The sequence below is a fragment of the Myxocyprinus asiaticus genome, chromosome 11 (assembly GCF_019703515.2).
Source record: "Myxocyprinus asiaticus isolate MX2 ecotype Aquarium Trade chromosome 11, UBuf_Myxa_2, whole genome shotgun sequence".
NCBI lineage: Eukaryota > Metazoa > Chordata > Actinopteri > Cypriniformes > Catostomidae > Myxocyprinus > Myxocyprinus asiaticus.
The window spans coordinates 15,930,379-15,955,786 of NC_059354.1; the positions used below are offsets into that span (position 1 = coordinate 15,930,379).

At 40.1% G+C, this 25,408-nt stretch overlaps 2 protein-coding genes across 4 annotated transcripts in view; both read right to left on the minus strand.

The window, feature by feature from the left end:
• Positions 1-25,408, minus strand: part of LOC127448468 (MIT domain-containing protein 1-like) — a 202,494-nt gene that overhangs the window by 105,285 nt on the left and 71,801 nt on the right. The window lies entirely within an intron of this gene.
• Positions 1-25,408, minus strand: part of LOC127448459 (alpha-1,3-mannosyl-glycoprotein 4-beta-N-acetylglucosaminyltransferase A-like) — a 77,827-nt gene that overhangs the window by 16,458 nt on the left and 35,961 nt on the right. For all 3 annotated transcript variants that reach the window (XR_007898529.1, XM_051710994.1, XM_051710993.1), the window contains exons 5-8: positions 16,385-16,518; positions 6,691-6,737; positions 6,413-6,526; positions 478-553 (exon numbers count right to left, since the gene is read on the minus strand). Coding sequence is in view for 2 of the 3 variants with exons in the window: in XM_051710994.1 (XP_051566954.1) it covers positions 478-553; positions 6,413-6,526; positions 6,691-6,737; positions 16,385-16,518 (371 nt within the window). In the remaining variant the exon portion in view is untranslated. The remainder of the gene's footprint in view (positions 1-477; positions 554-6,412; positions 6,527-6,690; positions 6,738-16,384; positions 16,519-25,408) is intronic.

The following is a 25,408-nucleotide window of genomic DNA, read 5'->3' on the forward strand; positions in this document are numbered from 1 at the left end:
GGGTGAACTATTCTTTTAACAACAATACAAGGCAGGCTTCATATTTCTGTTTGTTTTTACAAATTTAGGGATGCGACGAAAATATTGTCTTAATGTAATAAACAGCTGGCCATTATTCGGAAAATTATTTTATTTTGTGCCACAATTAATATGCGAGTATGTTTAGGAGATCATGCAGCAGATCTTTGAAAGGTTTAAAGGTGATGGTGTATTTAACTTTTTTACTACTTTCACCTGTCCGAACATGCAGAGGCAACCATAAATATGCTGTTCATAGGTGCTTTCCCGTAAAAAGTAAACACTGTGTCTGTCGTGCTTTAAAAAATTGTTTTAACAAAAAACATTGCTCTGCATGTTGAGTGACCCAATCAGCTTAACACAGCAACCTTTTCAAAACCTGTTTGAAAACATTATTTTTGCAATTCCATCTGGTGATGTTAAAGTAGAGGCGCACATCTTTAAACTTGATTTGATTACCTGGACGTAATAGACCCCTTTGTTTACGGCATACATCATTAGAAAAGAATAATCCAAGTTCTGCTTGGTCCGCCATCTACAAAGAAACACAGAATTACATCATACACATCAGTAAGAGAGATAAACACTACATGTTCTATCTGAGAGCCGAGGCTAAATGTGGAAGTTATCCTGACGATGAGTCAGCTAACTGACGTGAATGAATCTCTAGATGGCAGGTGTGTGTGATGAGTGTGACTGACAGCAGCAGTGAACAGAAACAAACACACTTCAAAAGCTAAATAGGGGCTGAGTGAGGCTATAAACAAAGATAAATACCCTCACCAAGTGATGTGTGCAATTCAAACAAGACACATATCAGCAGTCTGAGGAAAACAACTGTCATGGCTTGCACGTCATCTAACAACTTTTTTTCAGTGGGAAAAAATTGGGCCATGACCCTTGTGTGACAGGTTTCTTTCTTTCTTATATATGATGGAGGAAGTGAGGGCCGGGTAAATGTTCAATATTACTCTATTATTTGACACACTTTTCAGTGTTCTACACAAAATGTTCTGCTTTTCAGCAGCACGTCAAACACAGTCACACACACAGCTTTGTGCGTCACCCTCCGGCAGACTGGATTGCTCTTTTATATCCCTCTCAGCTCTCACTCCACACACAAACAGATGTTAGAGATAATTTCCCACAGGTGTCAATCTTTACCATTCTTCCTCTCGCGGCCTCACTCTCCAGACGTTGCTTGGCCATGCCCCCATCATCACATACCCTCATTGCCCTCATTACATCCGGCCTGTGACTTACCACCCCACCCCCCCATTCCTAGAGAGGAAATTCGCCACAGCCATCTGCGCCCCCGGCCTGTGGACCACCTCGAACTTAAAAGGCTGGAAAGCGAGATACCAATGGGTGATCCGCGCATTAGTATCCTTCATGCGATGGAGCCACTGGAGTGGGGCATGGTCCGAACAGAGGGTGAAAACACGCCCCAACAGATAGTACCAGATGGTGAGGACCACCCACTTGATGGCCAAACAGTCCTTCTCTATCATGCTGAACTTAGTCTCTCTAGAGCATGGAGCGCTCCTCCCCCTCCGTCTTGCAAGATAGAAGGGAGAGAGAAGTCAGGAGAGCACAATAACTGCCCGCCACATAGTGCAGCTTTCACCTGCTTGAACACCTGCTGATACGGCTCCGTCCACTGGACCGGATCTGGTGGCCCCTTTTTTAGTAAGATCAGTCAGCGGGCTGGTGACGGTCGAACAGTTAGGCACAAATCTATGATAATAGCCCGCCAGCCCCAGGAACTGTCTCACCACCTTTTCGATCTTAGGTCTCGGGCAGGCTGCAATCGCTGCGTGGAAGCCCAGATACCGTACTTCCAACTGTCCAATTGGGCACTTCTTAGGGTTTGTCGTGAGTTCTGCCCATCTCAACGACTTCAGGACAGCCCTCAGATGCTGCAGGTGCTGCTGCCAGTCATTACTGTAAATAATAATATCATCCAGATAGGCAGCGGCCTGAGGATTCTGTCCATGAGCCGTTGAAACGTAGCCGGGCCCCCGAACAAACCGAAAAGGTGACAAATTGGTGTAAGCCAAACAGTGTGGAAAATGCAGTTTTTTCATGGGACATGGGAGTTAAGGGGATCTGCCAAAATCACTTTGTCAAATCCAGTGTAGAATAAAAGCGAGCCACGCCTAACCGATCGAGCAGTTCATCAATCCGAGGCATTGGGTACACATCAAATTTAGACACCGCATTGACTTTTCTATAATCTACACAGAACCGGACCGAGCCGTCACTCTTCGGAATCAGCACCACAGGGCTGGCCCAGTCACTGTGGGATTCTTCTATTACCCCCATCTCTAGCATGGCCTTTAATTCTTCCCAAACCACTTTTTTTTGTGTTCGGGTAATCGATAGGTACGACTGCATACCACTATCCGCTGGGGTGGTTTTGATATGGTGCTCTATGAGATTCATACGAACAGAAAGAGGTGAGAACACGTCGGAGAATTCTCCTTGCAACCTGGCAACCTCTGTAAATTGTGATGGTGAGAGGTGGTCTCCGCAAGTGACCGGGGTGACTCAGTCGGTGGCTTTTAAGTTCACCTCTGGTCCAAGCTCCTCCCTCTCCGGAACCACCATCGCCAAAGTCAAGGGGACTGCCTCTCTCCACGGTTTTAGAAGATTGAGGTGGTAAATCTTATATGCTCCGCCTCTATCCATTAGTTTAACTTCATAATTGATTTCCCTGACTCACCGTGTGACCTCAAAGGGCCCTTGCACTTGGAGAGTAATTTAGCGCTCGATGTGGGGAGTAATACAAGGACTTTATCTCCCAGTGCAAATTCCCATAGCCGAGTACCCCATTATACAGCTGGCTTTGACGTTCTTGAGCCTGGAGCAAATTCTCCTGTGTTAATTGCCCCAGTGTGTGGAGTTTTGCTCTCAGGTCCAGAACGTATTGAATTTCATTTCTGCTGCCTGAAGCTCCTCCCAATTTTCCCGTAGCACATAGATCACGCAGCGAGGTCAACGTCTGTACAATAATGTGAATGGGGAGAACCCTGTGGAGGCTTGCAGGACCTCTCGAACTGCAAATAATAGGGGCTTAAGCCACTTGTCCCAATTTTGAGCATCTTCGTGCACGAACTTATGAATCATATACTTTAGTGTCTGATTAAATCGTTCGAACAAGCCGTCCGTTTGGGAGTGGTAAACGCTGGTCAGAATCGATTTAATCCCCAATAATTCGTACAGTTCGCATAGTGTACGTGACATAAACATCGTGCCCTGATCAATGAGGATTTCTTTCGGAATATTCACTCGGGAGATTATTCTGAAGAGTGCCCTCACAACACTAAGTGCTGAGATGTTGCGCAGAGGCACTGTTTCTGGATATCGCGTTGCGTTGTTCACCAGAACAAACACAAAGCAATGCCCACGTGCCGTCCACTCTAAGACTTCCCCTCCCTTATGTCCTCCTGATGTGGAGCTGACGTAGACGGCCCTGGCTCCGCCTCCCCAGCCAGCGAGTCACACACCACACACCGATACGCTTTGTTGAAGGACCCATACACACATTACCCTTAATAAGGTAGTAAATCCGGCCAATTCGCTCCCAAGATTAGTAGATGGGTGAGGTGGGAATTAACCGCAGCCTCGACACTATGCTTTTTTCCCCGAAATTGAATAGTGACCGTCACTACAGGGTAACTTTGGATATCCCCATGCACACATCTTACCTTCACCCACCAGCTTGTATCCAAAGCCTCGGACTGAACCAAGCTTTGGTGAAAGGAGGAATGATTATAACCTGAATCCACCAAGGCTTGGTATGTACCCCTCTTAATACTCACAGGTATCCGGTATGCTACTGCTCGATCAGGGGCGGCCTGTGGCGCATCGGGGACCCATATCAATGTCTCCACCTCCATTGTGAGGCATCAGTCCCGGAAATGCCCAGGTTCCCCACAGCCCCAGCAGACCGGCCCAGACTTCACGCCCACACCCTCGGCAGCGAATTCACAAGCCTGTGGGGGAGAGTGGCCCATGGAACATGTTTTGGGGTAGAAATTCCCCATTTCCGGGTAACAGGGACAGGATGAGGAGAAGGAGAGAGAGGGAGAGAGAGATAGATAGAGAGAGAGAGGGGGGCTCGCCGACACCAGAATACGTCGCCATATGGTCCTCAGCCAGCTGGACCTCCCCATCCAGCGACGCCGTTTGGTGGCACTGGACCCACTCCACCATCCCTTTCGGAAGGCGGGCGATGAACTGTTCCAGTACCACCAGATTGAATACCTCCTCGGTGCAGCAATCTTCAGCCAGCAGCCACCTTCGGCAGGTGTCACGGAGCTGTCAAGCAAATGCAAACGGGCGACCAAGATCGCTGAGTGTCAGCGAGTGGAAGTGTTGGCATTGCTGCTCTGGGCTTCGGCTGACCCGTTGCAGGATGGCTTTCTTCAGATCTTCGTACACCAGGAGGTTGGATGCAGGTAGTTGGTGGGCCGCGAGTTGGGCTTCCCCGGACAACAGTGGCATAAGGCCCACTGAGCGTTGGGCCAGTTCCATGCTCCAGCCGTCCGCTCGAAGAGCTCAAGGAATGCCTCCGGGTTGTCTTGAGGTCCCATCTTCATCAGCGTGACATGCGGTATGGCTGTAGGTGGGTTCGGGGTCACAGCTAAAGACCCCTCCTGGTGTACCAAGCTCCGGAGCACCTGCCGGTCCACCACTTGAGCCTGGAAGAGCACCTGGAACCGCTGCTCCTGTTCCAAACGAAGTTCAAGCAAAGACTGATGTTGGGCTTGGTGAATGCTGGTGTGGGTCTTGAATACTTCAGCCAGTGGTGAGGTCTCCATGACAGCGTTTTCTTCCTCCTAATCCTGGGTTTCGGCACCACTGTGACAGGTTTCTTTCTTTCTTATAAAGGAGGAAGCGAGGGCCGGGTAAATGTCCAACATAACTGTTTTATTTGATACACTTCAGCGTTCTACACAAAATGCTCTGCTTTCAGCAGCACGTCAAACGCAGTCACACACACAGCTTCATACGTCTCTCTCTCCCCCCTCCGGCGGACTGGACTGCTCTTTTATATCCCTCTCAGTTCACACTGCAAACACACTGTTAGAGATCATTTCCTACAGGTGTCAATCTTTACCGTTCTTCCTCCAAAAATTGGCCCCATTCACTTCCATTGTAAGTGCCTCACAGTAACCTTGATTTTTGCTTGTTTTTTTTATCCTTTTTTGTGATAATCAACATTGTCACATATGCTGTCGATTGAGCTTAACTTGAATTGAACCCAGAATATTCCTTTAATAAAAAATAAAGTTTCATGGCCAGTACACTTTTTTTTAATCCATTTCTGCTTTCTTATTCCATCTCTATCAGAAACACAGTTCTGACCATGAAACAGGGAGGATGACAACTAGATAGAAGAGACAATCACAGAAAAAAAAGAAGGATACCCAGAGTGATTGAGATTAAATTGAGACAGCTGTGGATAAAAGATTTAGAGAGAGTAGGAGATGAGAAGTGGAGTCTTCTGAGGACAGTCAATATGTCAACATTTGTGACAGTAAACTAGCTAAACTAGACTCAAGCACTGAAATCTGAGATCTGGCCTAATCAAAACTTTATTTTACCCTCACCACAGAAATTGCCTATAAGCACTATGTGCACATAAATATTGTTACGTGCACCCGCCACAGCGATGGTCACAGCAACTTACAATATGAAACAAGCAGGTCAAGCACAACTGCTGCGTCCTAAATCGCACACTATCAAAGTATTTACTACATTTGATGAAGAATGCACTTCTCGGCCGATAAAGGTTTCTTTAGGTGTGCAGGCGAGTGGTATGAATGACATACTTCAACCAGAAATGTGTAAATTGTCTCATGGCATGAATATATTACGTAGTAACAACAAAATCTACTCTGGTTTTGTTAAACAACCGCAATTAAAATTTAAGGAACACCTTTCTTGGTATATATTTCACTTACAGTTGAAATAAGCCGTCGGTCTCGTCTTATTCAGCGTTTTGAATGTGACATCTCCACAGCTCCAGTGGCATTATAGGACAGGAAGGTGTCCAGTTTATGTGCCTTTCAGAATCTCTACAGAAATAGTAGGTCATCCGGGTATTTCTGATCTATTCTTTATGAAAACTGAGGATTCAACACCCTAATCCACTGGCATTCTGTTTTTGGCATACTTTAAATAAAGCATTCATATTCGGATATAGCTAATATTATGACATGGTAGTATGTACCAATACAGGCATAGTGTCTTATTACATACCCTGAAGTATGCACTTTCCCATCACAAGTGTAGAACATTCTTTTAGTGTGCTGTAAAAATATGCAATGTGAGATTCAGCCACGGTCTTGGTGCAATGAGAGATTAATACTTCCTGCATACTTACTTCACCCTTTCCTTTGAGTCACCGAAGGTCTCTTTCAAGTTGTTGAAATCTGGATAGTAGCTGGCAGGGGGCGATATGACATCCAGTAACCCAGAATTCAGTTCTGTGTAAAACCTTATGGAGAATGACAAAAACAAAGGTTAACACACAACTAAAGGTATGAAGAAACTTTAAACAATGAATCTGCAATGATGTCAACAATTAAAATATCAGCACCTTTAGGTTACATGACACTTTAAGGAAATTCAACTTGTCCTAGAAGAAATGATGTCACTTACTCTTTCTCAAGGCCTGCAACCACACTGTTTACGTAATCTATGTCCGTCTGCGAGGAAGCAAACATAAAAAAGCACTTATTAATATACACTACTCGACAAAAAGTTAAAGGGATAAATCACCCAAAAATGAAAATTCTCATCATTTACTCACCCTCATGCCATCCCAGATGTGTATGACGTACTTTCTTCTGCAGAACACAAAGAAAGACTTTTAGAATAATATTTCAGCTCTATAGGTCCATACAATGCAAGTGAAAGGTGATTAGACCTTTGTAGCTCCAAAAATCACAAAGAAAACATAAAAAGTAATCCATATGACTCCAGTGGTTAAATCCATATCTTCAAAAGCAATATAACAGGTGTGGGTGAGAAACAGATTTAAGTCCTTTTTTTTATTCTTAATCTCCACTTTCACTTTTAAATCTAAGTCACATGTGGTGCCTGTTTCGTTTCACTTTTACATCTGAAAGTGAAAGTTAAAGTGGAGATTTAGCATAAAAAAAAAAGGAATGAAATATTGTTCTGTTTCTCACCCACACCTATTATATTACTTCTGAAGATATGGATTTAACCACTGGAGTTGTATGAATTACTTTTGTTTTTTTATGTGATTTTTGGAGCTACAAAGGTCTAATCACCATTCACTTGCATTGTATGGACCTACATAGCTGAAATATTATTCTAAAAATCTTTCTTTGTGTTCTGCAGAAGAAAAAGTCACATCTGGGATGGCATGAGGGTGAGTAAATAATGGGAGAATTTTCAATTTTGGATGAACTATCCCTTTAATGGGTTTGGCTATTTCAGCTACATCCGTTACTAACAGGTGCACAGCATCAATCATACAGCCTTGCAGTCTCATTAGGGGGCTTACAAAGGGCTTTCACACTGGCAGTTTAGTCCGAAACAGAGCACGGTTTGCATAAAAAGTTGTTTTGCGGACCGTGGAGCAGACCGTGGTACTGAAACCAGAGACTACCTGTAGGATGTGGTCTGAGTTTGGTTGAAATGGAACTGCAGCGTAGTTCGCATGAATGAGAAAGCAACCTGTCCTTGGGTCTGCACTGGTTCAGGAAATAAAACGACTTGTTCATGCATTTTTTCAGATTCAATCATGATGACATCATCAGTTGCACAAAAAAAAAAAAAAAAAATATGTGAGTGCAATATGAGTGGCAGGGGAATGTTGTGGGACACAAAAGAGGTGAGGCACCTTTTATTTACACATGCATGAGTGAGCATGCAACCAGCTGTATCCTCAAAAAAAACATTTTTGAGCATCCGATATAGTCGCCTTCTCCTGGACATGTACAACTGCTGAATTATGGTATGCGACGCCTAAAGGCGTAAGTGTCGTTCACTATGGTGTGTATAATGACGTCAAATTAATAAAAATACAGCAACCTGCATTGTGTTCTCCATCATGTGCATGTTTGTGATGACGCAAGTTAATGACCGAAAAGCACCAGGGTTTGACAGAATCACAAGTGAGTCCGAAATCAGACCAATGCTGCGGGGGGCACTGGGAACAATCACTCAGATTCGGACCGCCTTAGACAAACATTTTGAGTTGAATGAAGCTCTTTTCTGTTCCAGCATGACAATATCCCTCTGCACAAAGTGAGGTCTATTACAAAATGGTTTACAGAGCCTGGTGTGGAAGAACTTAAATGGCCTGTTAAAAGGCCAGATCTGAGCCCTACTGAACACCTTTGGGATGAATTAGAATAGTGACTGTAAGCCAGACCCCATCACCCAACATCAGTGTCTGAACTCACTGATGCTTTTGTGTCTGAAAGGTAAATCCCCACAGCCATGTTCCAACATCTAGCGGACAGCCTTTCCAGAAGAGTGAAAGCTGTTACAGCAGCAAAGGTAGGGATTAAATGCTCAACAAGCACATATAGCTGTAGTGTTTGGGTGTTCACATACTTTGGGCCATATAGTGTGTAGCGAAGCCACATAATGGGAATTACTAGTATAAACCACGGATAAATGTGTCCGGTAGTGGTCAAGGTAATTATACTGTTTTCCCCTGTTATTGTCTGTTTGCCCTAATATGGTGTTTGCTTCCTGTGTTACTTACCATGAGACTTCCGTCACGTGAGCCCCATATGCGGAAGAAAACAATGTTATAAAAGAAGCCGGTAAAGCAGCGAGAAGCAAGTGGTGTTTTTCATTCACGAGTGGGATTATCAAAACGAACGTTTCAAGGTTTACTTTTTGATGCATGCGTGTTGGAGTATAGAGGACTCTATTCGTCTCTTTGAGGAGTTTTCATTTACATTGGATTACTTACCTAAGAGGAACATTCAACACTGAGCTGGTTGGATTTCACGCTCCCGGGACATAAACTGTAATTACGGTGAGACCGATCTAGCTCACCTTGTATATATTGTGCACTGAGACTTTGGAAAGCTTTACACACACACTTGCACTTTTTGTATGGTACCGGTAAATGTTGTGATCACTGTTTGTTTGATGTTATTTAAATATTTAATACAACTTAGGGTTTTTTTTGTACAGCTTGTGTCTGCTCATATTATTTATCCTTATAACATACATCCATAGTAGGAAAGTCAAGTCCCATATTTCTTGTGTAGCTATGCTAGTGGAGCGGAGCGTTACAAGTGTACGTGCAAACACACGCACTCAATACAGATGCAATAACAACAGAGTAAATAATGTGGAAAAATATGGGAATTGGAGAGACTCTGTTCTAGGCTGTTTATCTCGGTGCGGAGGACTATATGTGTCAGTTCTCACGGAACTGTCTCACCCTACACTGTCTGTGGGACCAAACAAAACTACAGCGACGTGAAAGGGATATCCTCCCTTAAACACAAGACCCTCATTAAGGGTTCTTAAGATGCACAGCCAATGGATGTTGCCCTCTTAACTAACCCACAACATAACTAATGACTACCATTGTTCCAGAAAGCCACAGCAATACATGATGACAGACCAGATAAAGAACATCAGACCCAAGACCTAACCTCAACCCACAGAGAGTGAGGCGGGTATAGACATGCACAGGATGAATAGGAGGAAAATAACTGGATAACATTGAGAGAGTGAATGTATAGAAATACTGTATAGGAGAAATGGTACCGTATTGTAATATAGTAAATAGAGTACTGTAACCACAGTTTCCACTAAAATAACATGTTACTTACTGTAAACAGCTTTCAGGATCTTCCTGTCAGCTTATGTCTTCTTTTTTTTTTTTTTTTTTTTCTTTTTTTAAAGCTACACTATGTAACTTTTGGTCCTCTAGCAGTTAAAAAATTAAACTGCATGTGTCTTGCGGAAGAACATTGTTTTGATAATGACGTAAGTTATGCTTCGGCTCTGCTCCTCTACGCGGATGAATGTGGTTCGAGGCACTGGTGTACACTGGATACAGGACATCTTATCAGAGCGAATGGACAAATAAATAACGAAAGAAAGGAAAAGACGGATATCCGAAAACATGTCATATGAGCAGATAAGTGCCATATCTTATGCTGTTGTTTTGACTTATTGGAAATATTTATGTTTGATGACGTTGCAAAAGTTAGGCAATGTTTGTTAACATTAGACACAATAGCCAAGTTTCCATCCACTTTTCGCACTATTTTGTTATCGACAATGTGAAAATGCGTAAACAAATGTTTGCGAAATTTGCCGTCTTCTGCCTGTTTCCATTCAAATGACCTTTTATCGATAAAAATGGTGTGTGTGATGACGCCATGCCTAAAAAAAACACTTCGTCGCATAAGTTTTGGTTTAGCGCAAAATAAATCTGCCCTGAAGCCGTTTCCATTCAGAAATGTGTGTTTATCGCTAATTCGCCTCCCAGATGTCCCTATTTTTTTTCCTCCTAAGTTTTGGTAAAATGGGGAGAGTGAGACAATTCATTGAAATTAGCCAACTTACTGTCATTTTAATTTCACAAATAAATGCAATGAGAAGACGAGGAATTGCAATCAAAAGGGAGCAGCTGCCCTTCTGATAGGACTGTAATATTGGTTCTGATGTTGCGCCTATTGCAGGTTGCCACCGGTTCTGACCCGAAAGCGAATCATCATGGCCCTTTTCAAGCTAGCAACCTGCACCAAGTAGTGTGGGAAACATTCGGGAATACATTAATATTATAAGGAATATCCATTAATGTGTATATGCTGTGTGCACAGCTATTAAAGAAAAACTGATGTTGTGTAATTTCAGGGTTTACATTTGATGCATTCCTGATATTCAATAGGCTATTTTGAACAATCATCTAATCTAAAGCATTGCCATCACAACTGCATTATGTCCTGCATATTTGTCCAGCAACTTTTAACGACCAGCTGAACTTGACTGTCATCTCAAATTAATTTTAGTGTCATAATGCAATTTACATTTTCTGAAGAAGCTCAGCAAATGCGATCCGAGGTAAAGAGGGTTAGATTTAAAATATTTAAACATTTTAAAAGGTTCAAAACCAATTTTCTGACAGTGAACTCAGCATTGAACAAATAGTTCTGATAGTTTATAGTCCTGAAGTGTAGAAAATGTCATTCAGCCGACTTTTTTTGACTACAGAACAGGGTAAGGCTAATTTAAGTTTGTGTAAAGAAAAGGCATATATATAGGTCTAAAAAAAAATAAATAAATAAAAAAAAATTTGTTTGGTAATTTATTTTTTTAATTTAATGCATTTTTCGTTTGGTAATTTATTTAATTTAATATAGGGAATTTTGCCAGCATTTTTTTCAAAAGTAATCTAAACAATAATTTCATAGAATTGGGCTATATGTTAGTGTTCCAAAAAAGCACACTGATTTTCTTCTCCTGTATTGTGCATATATTTTTAATTTAAAACATCTTTGTGCACAGAAATATGTTTTTTTGTTTGTTTGGTTTTTTTTGTATTGTGGGCTAATTCTGTAACTGCCGTCTATTATTTTGAATGGTGTGGAAAAGCAACATTAATATATAAACGGATGGCAACCGCGATTAAATTAAATCGCAAAAAGGGTGACCATTAATTTGTTCTCCGTGCACTTGTCAATGTGCATGTCTGTCAATGTACTCCTGGAAGTGTCATGTTTGCAGCATCGGATCTATATGCCGTTAAGATCAATCCATAATCACGTACAATAAATTAGCTTTCTAGGATCCTATACCTTGTCGCCATGATTAACACAGGCTAACGATTGGGGTAAACTCTGTCATGTGACACTATATTTTTGCGTTAATGCCAATTTTCTCGACAAAAAGTGTTTCCAAACCAGTTTTTCGTGACATTTGATGTATCAACAGAGTTTATGTGCTAGAGTTAAACGGAAAAATATTATGTCGACACTTGTGAAATTTTAGCGATAAGTTGCGTTTCCATCAGCTTAATTTTGATGCACTAAAACTTTTTTCGCAAAAAATCCTTGGATGGAAACGTGATTTATGATTGCTAGTCTGATAAGGTCAAACGTGAAGTTTTTATAACTGCAGGATATTCTGGCCAAACAGTAACTAATTTATAGATTGTCATAGTTACCAACCAGTGGTCAACATAATTTCAAGAATCACATGTCCTTGGCAAGCATAGGACTAAAGGATTTATTTATATAAATGAATTTTTTGAGTTTGTTTTTGAGTTGCTACAGTATGCAATAGACTGGCATGTCTTAGGGTCAATATTAGGTCAAAAATGGCAAAAAAGAAACAGCTCTCTCCAGAAACTCATCAGTCAATCATTGTTTTGAGGAATGAAGGCTATACAATGCTTGAAATTGCCAAAAACTGAAGATTTAACAAAGGTGTACACTACAGTCTTCAAAGACAAAGGACAACTGGCTATAACAAGGACAGAAAGAAATGCTGAAGGCCAGATGTACAACTAAACAGAAGATAAGTACATCAGAGTCTCTAGTTTGAGAAATAGATACCTCACATGTCCTCAGCTGACAGCTTCATTGAATTCTACCCGCTCAACACCAGTTTTATGTACAACAGTAAAGAGAAGACTCAGGGGTGCAGGCCTTATGGGAAGAATTGCAAAGACAAAGCCACTTTTGAAACAGAAAAACAAAAAGAAAAGGTTAGAGTGGGCAAAGAAACACAGACATTGGACAACAGATAATTGGAAAAGAGTGTTATGGATCTTAACCCCATTGAGCTTTTGTGGGATCAGCTAGACTGTAAGGTGCGTGAGAAGTGCCCATGAAGACAGCCAGATCTATGGCAAGTGCTACAGGAAGTGTGGGGTGACAGCTAGAATGCCAAGGATTTGCAAAGCTGTCATTGTTGCACATGGAGGATTTTTTGATGAGAACTCTTTGAAGTAGTTTAAGAAGTTTTGAATTTTTCTTTCAAATTGTATTTTTCAAATTTTTCACAATTTACATTTTTATTTTATCCCCTATTCTCCCAATTTGGAATGCCCAATTCCCACTACTTGGTAGGTCCTTGTGGTGGCGCGGTTACTCACCTCAATCGGGGTGGTGGAGGATAAGTCTCAGTTGCCTCCGCTTCTGAGACAGTCAATACACGCATCTCATCACGTGGCTCGCTGTGCATGACACCGTGGAGACTCCCAGCATGTGGAGGCTCATGCTACTCTCCGTGATCCACGCACAACTTACCACGTGCCCCATTGAGAGCGAGAACCCCTAATCATGACCACGAGGAGGTTGCCCCATGTGACTCTACCCTCCCTAACAACCGGGCCAATTTGGTTTGCCGCTCACTAGATGTTTTTTGTTTATTGCACCATTCTCAGTAAACACTAGAGCAGTGGTTCTCAACCCTGTTCCTGGAGGCCCCCCAACACTACACATTTTGGATATCTCCCTAATGATTCAAATCATCAGCTTGTTAGTGGAGATTCCAAGACCTGAATTGGGTGTGTCAGAAAAGAGAGATATACAAAATGTGCAGTGTTGGGGGGCCTCCAGGAACAGGGTTGAGAACCACTGCTCTAGTGTTTACTGAGAATGGTGCAATAAACAAAAAACATCTAGTGAGCGGCAGTTCTGCGGATGGAAACACCTTGTTAATGAGAGAGGTCAACGGAGAATGGTTAGACTGGTTCAAGCTGACAGAAAGGCTATGGTAACTCAGATAACCACTCCGTACAATTATATTGAGCAGAATAGCATCTCAGAATGCACAGCATGTCGAAACTTGAGGCGGATGGGCTACAAGAGTAGAAGAACATTGGGCACTTTATTAGGACCATAGCGTTACTAAGAAAGTGCTCGGTGAGTGTAAATTGCAACCATTTTAATTCAGTAACAATAACTTTAATAATTGGTATTAGTGCCCGACCGATTTATCGGAAGATATTAGCCTTTCACAGATATATCAGTATCGGCGCATATGTTTTCCGATATGCATAGATATTAAAACTTTTTTTCAGAACATATAATGCAGAAAACAATGCATGGGGTGATTTAGAATAGTGCCATAATGTAGTTTGTCCAGCAGAGCACACTCCAACTCCATTGTTTACAGAGCTGAGCTGACGGTGGTTCTTCAGACAGTGCGGAGTTAAGCGGTGTCTTCTCGGTAAGTTGCAAACTAGTTTGTGAAATACATACTGGAAAGTTAATTAACAATGACCCCATAATTTTCTCTTTTCAATATAACTAACATAATGTTAACCCTGTCCCTGACAACCATGTCACTCATGTTTATCACATCTGTTTGCTATGTTAACCAGCTATAGTTTGTCAGTGCAGTCAGTAATGTAGCAGATTGAAAGTTAAGCATCAGAGCATCTTTTTGCAGCTCAGCAGACAACGGTGCGGTGGTGGATTGTGTCTGAGTGTTAATTTCACGTTACGTTGTTACCTTATTGGTGAGACGCATTGCTGGAAAGTAAATAAACAACGTCCATCTTTTACTCTCTGTAACAACGAGCTTATAGCTAACTAGCTAACCATGTAGCTACTTTCATTGCTTGTCAGCTGAGTGGAAGCTAATGTGTAAACATGTATTCACCAAACAGTTTTGTTCAGGATTCACAGTTTGGTACCCCTTCAACCGAACAATTCCAGTCATTGCATTTACAAAATATAATATTTAAAAGTCTGGTTTTCCACCGTTGAATGTTTCCCCTGAACTTGTATAGCAGAATACAGTGTAACACTACTGCCGCCGTTTATCTTGACTCGGCAGGTGTAAATGCTTCTTGTTTTACAACCTACCCCTATTTGACTGGCAGTATTAAAATGGTCAGCATTTGACTGATACTAAACAGTGCTGATGTTTATTTAGCTATTTATTTTATTTGAATTTATTCTGTATTTAAATGGTCAGCCATTGATTAATACTAAACATACAGTACTGATTTTTATTTAGCTATAATTTTTATTTATTCTTTATTTAAATGGTCAGCAACTGACCGATACTGAACATACAGTACTGATGTTTATTTAGCTATTTATTGTATTTTTATTTATTATTTATTTTCTCAGTGTTCATTTCTAGAATTTGTTGACAATGTATAATAATAATGTCAAATATTCTTTGTTAAAACTATTTGTTTAAGAAAGCAGCCTTCTGAGTACCTTTGCATAGTCATATCGGTGCAAAATCAGTGCACAATCTACATAGAAAAGGTCTGTTTTCATTCCAACTCAAAAATTAACTATATCGGCCACCATATCGGTAATCTGTGAATTTTCCCCCTGTAAAATCGGTATCAGTTTTGGTCTCAAAAATCCTATGTCGGTAGGGCTCTAATTGGTATATTGGACGAAACTGGTTTGGTTACCACCATGGTAAAACAAATTTAAGGATAGATGTCTCAATATTTACTCATAGAATTAATTTGATAATTTAAATGACTTGTTTTCTGCAGCATCTCACACAAATATTTGGGATATCTCATTATTAATACAAGGTTACCAGAACTAAACCAGAATTCAAAATGTGCATTTTATTCTTATTTCTTTAATTTAATTTTCTTATTTTGATCTTTTTATTTCGGTTTCTTTCTGTTCATTTTGTAAATTTGATTTTCTCACATATCCTTTTTATGTGAATCTTTGTGTACATGTATTTCTGTATACACTTGTATACACCTTTAAAAGGTGCAACATTAACAATGTTCTTCACATCTCTAGTCTTTTTAAACCCATTTCACATATTTTCCCCCAAAAATCAGGGAAGAAAATGTACAAAAAGTCTGAAGATTTGGTCTGGGCCCGGGACTGACAAGTTGGAGCCACAGCCATCACTCTTGCTGGGATATAGGTTTGAGTAATAAAGGCACAAAAGTCCATAAAGAAAACAATTGGGAACCACAAACTACTGATACTGAGATCAGTTATATTTCAGTTTAAGATTTACTAAATCCAAGCAAACTTTTTCCCTCCCACTCAGGAAGAGATATGACAGATAAAGTGAGAGAGAAATCTTGCTAAAGTATATCTGCATGACTGTTCCTCTTTCTCTGCCCTTCATAAAAGCGGTTTGACCCATGTACTCATTGTAAACCACTCACCCACCCTCAATGTGTAGAAATGAGGAAACTAACAACAAGCAAACCCCCATGACTCAATTCAGCCCTTTACTAAGGGCAATGATGGTTTGGTCAATGTTTGTGAGCTTGGCTCAGTAACATTCTTTATAATGAGTGATCTATCATGACGCTTCTCACACAGGAAAACGGCCACAAACCTCACACACAAACACAAACACCTTTTCAAGTGGAGAGAATGCTCACCTCTCCCACGAACACTATGATGACGCAATCAAGCTTCTCCTCTGCTGAGAGCTTATCGATGAGAGAATGCAGCGTTTCTGACAGGTATGATTTCACTTTCCGCTTCACGGTTGGGATGCCCATCACCATGGAAACTGCAAGGGACAGAGAACAAAAACTCAATTTAAGTCTCATAAAGTCAAATTATCAGCATTTAATACTGTCATTGCTGAGCAGATGACAAACTATTCTAAATAATGTGAAATAAGTTTATTTAGAGACAGCCACACAATACATTTTTGACACCGGTTTGATTGAGGATCTGTGTGTCTGGAGAGCTCAAATCTAAAATAAGAAGGAGAGAGGGCGACCATATTGGCACAGGAGTAAATCCTAGACATAAAAGATGCATATGGAAGCGCCAAGGGCAAATGCATTACTTTGTTCTATTATACTGAATCTCAGAGCATCATGGAGACAATGAAATTCAGCTTCCCATTAGATAGGAAAAAAGCACTAAAAGAAATTCTGGCTTCTAATAAAGTGAAAAAAAGATCATGAGTAAGCAAGATGGACAACATAAAATGGCTAAAATTTAATGAAAACATATCCAGTAACATTAACATATCCCCCATATATTAACATATTGGCATTTGATGCTACATATCCTTCTTTTCCTGTCTAAATGCATTTATTTCCTTTTTAGAAAAAACAAAAAAAACAAAAGTAACAATAATGCTTTACAAACATATTCCAAACAAAGCTTTCCATAGAAAAAGATAGAAATGCACTTAAATACCTCCAATTAAAGAATGATTAAACATTTTCCAAAGTCTAAGTGGGAGGCTGACTAATTGAAAGAACTAGTCCCCCCCATAGGCTGAGCATTCATTACAATGCACATTTAAATCTCTTTAACCCTCATGTTCCCAAATATTAATCTGCTGCCAGGCTGCAGCTATCCACTTTGGATATGGAATGCACATGATTTGTGTCAGGGTTCCAAGCTCCGCTTTGAACTCGACATTAAAATTGCTGCGGACACTGGTCATGTCCAGAATGGCATACTACCCATACTACTCTTACTTCTGATATATCTACGTATGACAGAAATAGTAAGAGTAGTATGGCAATATGCCTTTCCGTACACAGCTGTCTTGTTTTGCTTTTAGTGCTGGCACTGAACACGTAATGATACTTCATCTGAATTCTCCAGTAATCAATAGCTGACGCTTTGAAAGCTCCACAGCAATGGGTACAAAGTTAAAATTATATGAACTTTGAGTGAAGCATTGGCAGAGCTTGCTTCCACAGGAGAACTCCAACAAGCTGTGCAGCAGTCCCTCATCAGTGCCATTTATCGTGTGCTTGGCTTGTAAGACTTGATGTGCTTCTGTGGTAAAATTCTAAATTACAAAGGATGCAAAGTACTTTATTTTTGTCACAAGTCCCATCTGGTTTGCTTTGAAAGAGGTCCTTTTACCATCACTTGCTACACGGAATTGCTGTTGTTTTACTTGTGTGCACTAGAGGTGTGAATCTTTACTGGCCTCACGATTCGATTACAATTCAAAGGATAACGATTCGATTACAAAATGATTCTCAATGCCTCACAATGCATCTTGCCTTCCAATTATTTATTTTATTTATTTTTTTAATTTTATCGGTTGCTGGTCCAGAATGGCTACATGAGATTTATATACATGAGATACATGAGATATATATTGAATTTCTGTGCCAGGAGTGGCATAAATTCACCCAACAGCAATGTGAAAGACTGGTAGAGAGCATGCCAAGACACATGAAAGCTGTGATTGAAAATCAGGGTTATTCCACCAAATATTGATTTCTGAACTTATCCTAGGTTAAAACATCAGTATTGTGTTGTTTAAAAATGAATATGAACTTGTTTTCTTAGAATTATTCGAGGCCTGAATACACTGCATCTTTACTGTTATTTTGACCAGTTGTCATTTTCTGAAAATAAATACTCTGACAATATTTTTATTTGGAATTTGGGAGAAATGCTGTCAGAATCTGATGCTGAATCCTCTCCATGTGATAAAGGCAACCAAAAATCAAGTCAGTGATATGCATGCCTACTCCAAAATAAATCAAGCAAGCTGACAAAATGTCAGCAACAGACAGGAGCACTTTTCATATGAGCACTGAGGTTGAACTGGGGTGTGCGCGTGTGTGTGTATTGCGTGTGTTAGGCAGTGAGCTGATTTGAGTGACAGGCTGACAGCTCTGTCGCACTTCATCAGCACCAAACAGAATATAATAAAATATGTCCCCATTTTGCACTGCTTCCTATGGCAAGGCAGGAGAAACATGTTTGATACGAAACACCACGTGGTGAAGGAGTAAAGAAGGTTGAAGATTAAAGACAGAAAGAGAGAGAGCGCCTAAAAGGGGAAGTCTAGCAGACAGAAAGATAAAGCACCTGAGAGACTGAACGAAAAAGTGAAAGAGACACGTAAAAAAAACAACAAGTGAACGTGCATTCAACGCAAGTCATCCTCTCCTACGCAACCTCTTCTCTTTCACAAAAGTAGAGTTTGGCCTTCAGGCATTCGGTTACATAAAGAAATGTTGAATCCTCTCTTTTCTCTTCTCAGCAGCAGCAGCAGTATGCAGTCTGTATTCAGCTCTTTGAAACGGAGCCATTCAACGTGCCTTGAGATTAAACTACGGTAGATTTATATACAGACGGTCTCAAGGGATGTTACAGTGCCTTACTGAAGCGAAAAAGTGAGTGTGAGTGTGTGTGTGAGACAGTAGGGATTTTACTGCAACCCTGAACTGTATAAGGCTAGGCGATATATCGTATATTATACAAAAGTTAGTTCCGGTCCTCGAATCTGATTGGACGAGACATTCCAAGAATGCTAATGTTTAAGAACGCTTTAATGTTTGTATCACTATGTTGCGTTCGTGGCATTCGAAACTAAAGTGTAAGAGCAGCGCAGATGTGTACAAGAGCTATGTGTGTCCTTTCATTTATCCCTGTGACATTAAATATTTTAGCCAGCAGGTGGTGTCAAGACCATTTTTATGTTTTGAGCCAGTTGACTTGACGTTCATTGATTTTGTCAGTCAGCGAGCAGTTTCTTTGAAGTCATCGGCTCTATCTCTCACTCTATGATCACTTGGATTACTACTAGACTACAGCTTCAGCATTAAAGGTTCATGAAACACTAAACTACATTTTCTGAGACGTTACCAGATATGCATGTGTTACACATAATAGAAGACAAAGTAAGTATCCATTAATTTAAATTTTAAGACAAAAGAGGTTAATTTAGGGATTTTTTTTAAGCTATTTTCGTATTTGGGGTTTAAAATCAACGTCACACGATGTGACGTCCCTGTACTATAGAGCATCGTTGCATCATCAGTGTCTCATAATTATTAATTTGACTGTGTTGCCTTATCCTATGAAAACCTCATGATTATTCATTAAACCACGTGAACAATGCTTCAAACTCTCAAGCGCCTCAGTGTCAGTTGAGAGAGTTGATAGCACCGGGATGCGATTAACCTGTGCTGAAACAGGGGGTGTTGTGATACTTAAAGGGAAAAAACAGACGGCATTCAACATATTTAGTTAGACTTTAACTTTGCCAGCTATACAAATCTTACAATTCGTCATACTTTAACTTGATATTAAGTGAGAGCTGGCATGGGCAATTGACAGATGACAGACTGCCCCTCTCTCCCCTGCCCTGCCCTGCCCCAGCAGGAGCCTTGATCTCACAGCTGTCCATGCCCAGTTGAATTGCATTTTTCAAAATGGATGTGAGGCAGACTTGAGCTGAAAGAGGGGTGTTTCATGACCCTTTACATTTACATTTATGCATTTGGCAGACGCTTTTATCCAAAGCAACTTACAGTGCACTTATTACAGGGACAATCCCCCCAGAGCAACCTGGAGTTAAGTATCTTGCTCAAGGACACAATGGTGGTGACTGTGGGGATACCAGTTATGTGCTTTAGCCCACTACGCCACCACCACTTTAAGGCTTATCACTGCTGAGAGACACAACTGACTGAGGCGCTTACCTTTTATCGGAGTTTCCGTGTTGGGAGGAGATGTAAACATTCAACATGGTGGAGAAGAGTACGGTTTCTACAGTATAGTGAATGATTCTTATGAACAGGCTACCTTAGTCCTTAGTCTTTCTTAATTTTATTTATTTACTTGTCCACTGAATTGTTGTATTAAAGCAATATCACACTAGCATCTTGCTGTATTTCCCAACATCAGCATTGCTGTGATTCGGCCGCAGGCCGAGTGATATCGGGCTGATACTTGCTGATATAGGGCCATACAGCACTCTTGATCGTGTGATAATGCTTTATTCACAATATATTCACAGTGATTTTGCAGGTAATATAAAATTAAGCATTATAACATTGTAAATATTGCATTCATCTTAAATGTGCTTTTTATCTGGCCATTAAGTTTCCAAAAGACTGTCATTAGACTAGTTTCACAATTCTTCATTGTCTCGCAACTTTCAAGCATGAGAGCACTGACATGTTTTAAAGGTGTCATGACATGAGGAATCAGATTTTCCTTCATCTTTTGACAAAGATTTTATTATACTATAAAAACATACCGTATGTTTCAGAACAAAACTTCCTCCCCAGTGCAAAAAAAGCATTTATTTAAACTAGAGCCCGACCGATATGGGATTTTTGAGACAGATACCGATAGCGATTTTAGAGGGGGAAAATTCACCGATTACCGATATGGTGGCCGATATAGTTAATGTTTGAGCTGGAATGAAAACAGACATTTTCTGTGTGGATTGTGCACCAATTTTGCACCGATATGACTACGCAAAGGTACTCAGGAGGCTGCTTTCTTAAACAAATATTTTGATCAAAGAATATTTGACATTATTATTATACATTGTCAACAAATTCTAGAAATGAACACTGAGAAAATAAAGAATAAATAAAAATACAATAAATAGCTAAATAAATATCAGTACTGTATGTTTAATGTCAGTCAAATGCTGACCATTTAAATAAAGAATAAATAAAAATAAAATAAATAGCTAAATAAACATCAGTACTGTTTATTATCAAATGCTGACCATTTTAATACTGCCAGTCAATTAGGGGTAGGTTGTAAAACAAGAAGCATTTACACATGCTGAGACAAGAGATAAACAGCGGCGTTACACCATATTCTGCTATACAAGTTCAGGGGAAACTTTCAACAGAGGAAAACCAGACTTTTAAATATTATATTTTGTAAATGCAGTGACTGGAATTGTTCGGTTGAAGGTGTACCAAACTGTGAATCCTGAACAAAACATTCTGGTGAATACATGTTTACACATTAGCTTCCACTCAGCTGACAAGCAATGAAAGTAGCTACGTGGTTAGCTAGTTAGCTATAAGCTCGTTGTCACGCAGAGTAAAAGATGGACTAGCATTGCGTTTCACCATCTAGGTAACAACGTAGTGTGAAATCAACACTCAACAGACACAATCCACCACCGCACCATTGTCTGCTGAGCTGCAAAACGATCCTCTGATGTTTACCTTTCAATCTGCTACATTACTTACTGCACTGACAAACTATAGCTGGCTAACATAACAAACAGATGTGATAAACATGAGTGACATGATTTTCAGGGACAGGGTTAACATTATATTAGTTATATTGAAAAGGGAAAATGATGGGGTCATTGTTTATTAACTTTCCAGTATATATTTCACAAACTAGTTAGCAACTTACCGAGAAGACACCGCTTAACTCTGCACTGTCTGCAGAGCCACCGTCAGCTCAGCTCTGTAAACAATGGAGTCGGAGCGTACTCCAATAATGTAAACGGCTAATACCGGCCGATCGGTCGGGCACTAATTTAAACCAAGCAGCAAAAATGCCTCGTTCTCTTCTTTCGTGACTTTGTGACATCACAAGTAGTTATCTTTCATGAATGCATGACTGCCTCCACAGCAAGACATCAATCGCACCCTTGGCCCTGCCCAAGGTGAAGAGGAAAGTGCAGGACAGCTAAGCCTATTATTTCTGCACACAACTTCTAAAAGCGCATCTCGTTCTGCTCCATTCAACCAGTTCTGCACCCCGAAATTAGGAAAGAGTGGCTAAAGTTGAACGGTTCCTGATCACATCAGTGCAGGTGTATGTGTGTGTGGCACATTTCACCATAGATTATGTGTGTTTTTGGCTCATATCAGCGTGGATTGCTTGTGAACCATTCAAAATTTGATTCAAGCTTTGCAAAGGAACTGTTATTGAAAGATGGGGCAGCTAAAAACACTATTAGACCCGACCGCAAAACCGCATGTAACCAGTTTAATTTATTATGCATCATCTTTAATTACTGTTTGATTTTTATAGTTTATTGTGCTGCTGGGCTTGAGTAAACCATTTTATACATTCAAATGCAATGTGTTGGATGTGTGTTGTGTGTAAACCACTCAAAAATGTTCCTTAAAGTCTCAGTGTGGCATTTTTTTTATACATTAAAATGCATTAAGACAGAAATTTTAACATCATCTCTGATTTAACTTCATTAGCAAAAATTGCACTTGGAAAGTCTGATTCATTTCTGTGAATCAATTCAAACTGTCTGATTCATTAAATCAATTAAAACTCAAAATGGTTTTCATAATCACTCAAACTGTTCCTGAAAGACTCAGTGTGGCATTTCTTATATATTAAAATGTTTTAGTAAAATATATATCTGTAGGTGAATTGCCATTTATGACTAATGTTATGCAGGTGCATGTAAATGAAAATTAAATAATTTTTCCTTTAGTGAATTTAGTGAAAAACTGTGTGGGAAAACATGCCTTGATTAACTAGATGTTTACAGTGTTTTAGGTCATAGATCAAACATTTTGAATCTACTTGGCAACAATAACTGTTGACATGATGTCATTTTAAAGCATACAAAAATTACAGATATGTAAATATCAAGATATATATAGAATATTGTATAAAGGCTGAAAAATATTGAGATATGTTTTTTTAACTATATCGCCCAGCCCTAATTGTTAAATGTATTCTAATGTTCGCTTCTAACTTAGACCTTTCTTTCTCTCATTTTCAACATCTATCGGGGGTGAGTGTGGCACACGGTGCAGAGTCTCTCGGGTCTGGACAGAAGAAGATGTCCCCAATTACTGATCTATTAATAGCCTCCCCTAAGCCATGATCTCATCGATAGAAGAGGGACCGCAGGCACGGGCACGAGCCAGAGTCCACCGCAGTCTTGCCACACTACAGACAGTCTAGGAAACTGGACAATGAGATTACAGTTAGCCAGCAGGGGATGTCCATCTGTGGGTTTGGGGTGGTGGGAGGGATATCATGGGTGGGCTCCGGTGTTCCAAAAACAATGCATTCTCTCGGTTTTTCCCATATGCTCAGAAAAACAAGCTCCTCATGTGACAGGGGTCAGTTACACAAGGTTTTATTGATGTTCTCTATTGTCATAATTGTCATCCAAGAATATTGTCATTCATTGCAGGCTGCCCATGCATAGGATGTCACTTTTAATAAAGCCATGTAGTCGTTAACATAACTCATCTGCGTTAACCCACATACCGCCTGGTACTGTATAGTGCGGTACAATGTGCCATACAAACAAGAACAAAATAGAGCTCACCACAAAAGAGCACTACAGCTCCAGGCTTATGGTGTCAATTAGCCAGATCAGTCTCAGATGACACACCCACAGGCCGTTCACTGACCATCTGATTCATAATGCACACAAAAATGACAAAGACCAAGGAAATCGCTAGCTGCAATCTGATTGGCTGGCTTTATGCAACTTCCAGGAGTACAAGCACACAAGTTTTGTTAATAAAATACCATGCTGATATAATGAGAGTTATTAAAGGGATAGTTCACCCAAAAATCATTATTTACTCACCCTCATGATATCCCAGGTGTGTATGACTTTCTTTCTTCACCAGAACACATTTGAAGAAAAATAGAAAAATATCTCCGCTCAGTAGGTCCTTAAAATCCAAGTGGATGGTGATCTGACATTTGAAGCTCCAAAAATCACAGACAGTCAACATAAACGTTATCCATATGACTCCAGCGGATAAATTAATGTCTTCCAAGCAAAGTGATCACTTTTGGTGTGAAAAAGATGAATATTTAAGTTTGTATATTTAATATTTACTTTTTAACTATAAATCATTGTTTCCGGTCAGCAGAAGAGAGCGGCTTTCACGCGGACATATTCACATTGGCATATTTTTCTCTCAGTTGAAACATCCTGGATAAACACACAAACGCACCATTTTGAGTAAACAAACCGATACAAATGCAGATCTAATCCAAAACCAACTAAGCTTCTGTACAGCATTCCTCCTACTAAGTTGTAAACAGCGCTGCTCTTCCAGATGTGTCACACATGCGTCAGTTCTCGAGTGAACATGCCAACACGATTACGTCACACGCACATACTGCTGCTGATTGGAAACGATGGTTTATAGTGAAAAAAGTACTTAAATATTGAAATATCAAAAGTGATTGTTTTCGCTTAAGACATTAATTTAACCACTGGAGTCGTACTGTATGGATGACGTTTACGCTGATTGTGTGATTTTTGGAGCTTCAAAAAGTTTGATCCTCATCCACTTGCATTTTAAGCACCTACTGAGCAGAGATATTCTTCTACTTTTCTTCAAATGTGATCTGCATAAAAAGAAAGATGTACACACTTGGGATGGCATGAGGGGGAGTAAACAATGAGAGAATTTTCATTTTTGGGTGAACTAACCCTTTAAGGAAGAATGAATCACTTGTTTTGGCCAAAGTCTGTCAAGTTAATTAGGTTAGGTTAGGTTTTTCAGCATCAGTTTTTTTTTTTTTTTTTTTTAAGAGTTTTGTTTAGCATGGCCTATATAATAGCAAGTTATCAAGATATCCACCAGCAGAATTATATTCTCTGCTTAGTTTTTTGATGCATGTTGGTGAAATAAACAATTAATTCTGCAATGAGGACCAAACTTTACACGGACTTCATGAGAGACTAGTGG